At 36.2% G+C, this 4525-nt stretch overlaps 1 protein-coding gene across 1 annotated transcript; it reads right to left on the bottom strand.

The window, feature by feature from the left end:
- Positions 1 to 2293: 2293 nt before the first annotated feature.
- LOC127844242 (uncharacterized) lies at positions 2294 to 3407 on the bottom strand. Its single transcript, XM_052374306.1, has one exon. The coding sequence runs from the start codon at positions 3347 to 3349 to the stop codon at positions 2348 to 2350; it is 1002 nt and encodes a 333-aa protein (XP_052230266.1). The 5' UTR covers positions 3350 to 3407; the 3' UTR covers positions 2294 to 2347.
- Between the last annotated feature and the right edge of the window lie 1118 nt (positions 3408 to 4525).

Raw genomic sequence — 4525 nt, 5'->3', positions numbered from 1 at the left:
ATTATCTTAAATGGGGTTCAAACATTGACCTTCTGTTGAGAGCAACATGCAAACTTGAAAATTAGGAAGGAAAGGATATGATATTCTTCTCTAACCCTTACAAACATTGCAATGCAAAGTTTATCTTTAACAAAAGCGTCAAACTTCAAGTTAAATGCTGGAAATTATAATTGGTATTGTTTTATTTACAATATTTTTCGTCATTTGCTTTTAATACAATCTGCGCTAAATAGATCATTCAATTAACATTTATTGTTTATATGCAATTATGGGTCAGAAACAGGAATTCAAAATATTTCATTTGATTACTTCATTAATTGATTTGGCACAACTGCAGCCAGCGTGCATGAACTTAACCAACAATAAAACTAGGACTTCAGCTAAATAGACCCGATGCTTAGTCAATTGTGACTTGGGCTTTATCGACTGTATGAGTCCGAACATACCGCAATTTGTCTATGATTATAACTTACTATATTACTGTATGTTTAGCTACAATATTATTGGGACATGAGCGACAGTAAGACTGAGACTGTATTGACTACATGCATGGGAATATTGCAAGAACATGACTGTGACTTCAGTGACAATATGACTGTGACATAGGCGACAGTGTGATTGGGGCTTATTTGACAATGTGACGGGTGTTTTAGTTTCAATGTTCCTGTGACTTACGTTGAAATATTATTTCGATTTTTGTAATAGTGTGCTGGAAACTTAAGTGGCAATTAGGCCGAGATTTAAGCGACAACGCTTTAGTTACTTTAGTGCATTGCCGTTAGAACCCCAGTCATATTGTCTGAAAAGTCACAGTCAAGTCATTTATGTTCATGTTTGCTCTGATTGTTTTGAGAGCACTATAAAAAATAACTATTAAGTATTTATAATTATACTATAAAAGATCGATTATACATGTTCAATACTTGTCAATACGCACCACGAAATATGTAGTGGAAGGTTCTGTATTTATGGCTTATATTCCAGCGAAATATGAATTAAGTTATAATAAGAATAATGCATGAGTTGCTTAAAAGTAGAACATCTTCGATAATTGAATATCCATCGTGGTTATATAATGATGTTTTATCTAGCATGAAACAGAGCTCTATGCAAAATAAAAACTTATAAATATGGCAATATCAATCAAAATAATGCTTTACATTGTATTCGCTAAAACAATCCTTGAAACATTTGTATACAATTAAGCATGTTTATAGGCGGCAAATGCTTTACAATGCTTGGTATAATCACTTATGCTTTTGTCATCAATATTGTTGATGTTGTTTAATTGTATATTATTCTGAATAATTTGTTCATCAGAATTCGGGTTATGCTCATTTTACCATTTTCGGTTAAGAAACATAAGTTTCAGGAACCATTTAACCGTCATATTATTAATCAAAGACTTGTTCATCTGTTTTATTTTATTGCCTGCAATACCAGCCGATAGAAAAATATAAGACGATTGTATTGTAGGTACAGGAAATAAACAAAAAAAGGAAAAACATATAAAACATGTAAATTTTATAGCGAAAAACGTAACTGATACAATAAATATTCCTCAAAAGATGTATAAGAAATGAAAATATATACACAAAAAAATAATACAATTAGTTAAACACGTTCATTTAACTCGATTAACTACGATACGGTGTTTCATATTAAAATCAGTTTCACTTTAATTTAAAGCATTTGATTCCAAAACATACATTTTATTGCTCAACACATTTCAGATTTTTTTCCCAAATATTGCACATTTTAATGTATTAGTTTTTATCATCGTAAAATCTTATTTAGCGCTCAGTGATTATTTTCTGTAAACAATATATATAGGATCTTACATGAGTTGTCATATCATACCATATCTTATTAAACGAGTTCAGAAATTTGTTAGTAAGCGAGCCTTTGGCGAGCTTACTAACGAATTTCTGGACGAGTAAAATAAAATATGGTATGATATGACAACGAGTGTCAGATCTTTTTTATCACATGCTTAACCAGAGAGCAATTTACGAGTTCACTACTTCTTAACAAATATTTTGACCCAGATATTTTGACAAACGCATTGCCTACCACTGGAATGTGAATGTTGCCCGCTTGAAATAGTTCCGAAAAGAATTTCAAAAATGCCAACCATATCGCATGTTTTATTCATCATTAACTTTTGTATATCAATGCAGGAAATAGACATGCATCGAAGTTGATTTAAAATAACAAGCATAAATAGATAAAACACTAAACACATGTACAATTCTACAATGCACAAGCATTAAACTACGTCATTCATATACCGTCATAGTCAAGAGTACACAAGGATTAAAATGTCAGTCGCTATCGCTTTCTACAATTATTCTGCGGCATTTTTTGTGTGTTTCCTGCCTCTCACAACTTGAATATGGCGATTGGCATTGGTTGCTCGGAGCAGAATTAATGTTGATGTTCCTCCGAAAATGCTTCCAGCAAACATGTTATTCAAACCGCCATTAAACGTGTACTGAGAAGCATGTGCTGCGAAATTCATTGTGTTTCTTGTGACCGACATCTGGTTCAACTGATAAGGAAACGGCATTTGCTGTGGATTGCTGGTGTTCGCCAAGATATTGGATATGATATTGTGTTGCTGTTCACTGATGTGGCTGTAGGTATTGTAGTTATTAATGGGATGCAAGTTTCGATGGTCAGTGATCTGCATGATGTGGTTTGGCGGAACTTTGTTCTCAGAAAGTTTCTGGACAAGATGCTTTCTGGCACTATGGTTCGTCAGACGTTTGTCTTCAGGAAGACCCGCTGCTTTCGCCATTCTCTTCATTATTGAGGTAAGTTTATTTTGTTCGATAGGTTGTCGTTTAAACCATTGATCACTAGGTTTTATGTTTGACTGCATTGTGTGGGTTGCAATATAAAATGGGTCAGATGGTTTACAATAATCAGCTGGTCTTCTACTTGTATACTCCTTGTAAATTGCAACAGGACATTTTTCGCCCACAATTTCATTTGCCCACATTTTTGGTTTAACATCCCGTACATCCCTTGGATTACCCCCTTGCCTAGTTTTAGACTGCCTTTCTTCAAATTCTAAATATTCATTGCCTTCATCATCTGTACAAAGCTTCAGGTCACCCCAACACAAACTTCTGTGCTCATCGCTGCCCCGTAAGCCAAAATGTATCGTGTTAAAGAACCACAACGAGTTAATAATGCTCTCCGGGGTGGACTGTCCTAGTTGGTTAGTGTTCCATAGCTCGTCGATTTCATTATAAGTGATTGAGTCTGCTCGCTGGGGCTTATTTCCTAGACCCTCGCGTTTCAGCTGTTTTTGTTTGGCATGCAACACATCCTTTAATTTCATTAATTCCAAACCATGAATCAGAGAATATTTGTAGTTCTGATCCCGCAAATATTGTTCAAACTGCCAAGGAATGCGCGGAGTGATGTTGGTTCGTAGTTGGAGCCGTCTGGTTTTTTTACACTTAGAAAAAATTTGCACAATACTTCACATAACTCATTTGGTTGCATTTCGGATATATCGTGTGTGATATTTTGTGTTTGTAGAAAGGCAGAAAGTAATTTCATGTCATAAAACGCTGTGCGATTACAATGGTTTTACCTCTGCCGTCGATTTTGACAGATGCGCCTAACGGTATCGTTAGGATTTTCGACGCCATATTGTTGACAAACAATGCGGAGAATACATGACATATGTTAATTTGTAATCCGGCAAGCCAATAGAATTGATCAAAGGTTGTATTACACGTGTGTAATAAAACAATATGTAATGGTTGTATTACATGGGAAACAGGGTATAGCATGTGATAAATAGACGTATGTCTTTACGCCCAGGAGTGGTACCCTTATTATCCACTAACCATTTTGAAATATTTTCCGCAACAAGGATACACACGAAAATAAACAGCAAACAAACATGCACAATAAGCCATATTTCCAATTTGACTACAATAAATTGATACATATTTCATATATAAAGAGCTACATTTATATATCACAGTAATGAGAGTGTCCATGCGTGAATTCAATCAGAATGAGAAACACACCACTAACAGATCATTGTAAATATTGGAAGGTGTCTGAGTATCAGTCCAAGGTACTCTTTTTAGCCTTTGTAATTACTCCGACGGCTCCAAGCAGATTCAATACGCCATTTTCCCGACTTCCGCCCCACGGCGCCGCTGCACGTGCGTGATTGCAACCGGAACAGTTTGACTGGTAATAGGAGCTATTCCACTCATTGCCTCCCAAGCCGCTAGAACCGGCTATGCAGTCTGACCAATGAGTACCTTCGGCAACCTTGGTATTTTCGGAAGAAGAACTCCCACCCCACCCGCTGTTTCCCCAGCTGTTTCCCCAATTGTTGTTTCCCCACCCTTTGCTTCCCCAACTGTTTCCACAATTGTTGTTTCCCCAGCCGCTGTTTCCCCAGCTGTTTTCGCTGTTGCTGTTACCCCACCTCATTGCGATTCCTTGAAGCAATAACCGTTTTCCTGTTTTCCCAAGATCTCCGAATGCA

This window comes from Dreissena polymorpha, chromosome 9 (genome assembly GCF_020536995.1).
Source record: "Dreissena polymorpha isolate Duluth1 chromosome 9, UMN_Dpol_1.0, whole genome shotgun sequence".
Classification (NCBI taxonomy): Eukaryota; Metazoa; Mollusca; class Bivalvia; order Myida; family Dreissenidae; genus Dreissena; species Dreissena polymorpha.
Note: the sequence above shows the minus strand (reverse complement) of the source record. Positions and strands in the feature narration are given on the sequence as shown.

What these genes read in the sequence shown, in the direction of transcription:
- LOC127844242 (XM_052374306.1), bottom strand. Translation starts at nt 3,349, where the DNA reads ATGAAATTAAAGGATGTGTTGCATGCCAAACAAAAACAGCTGAAACGC.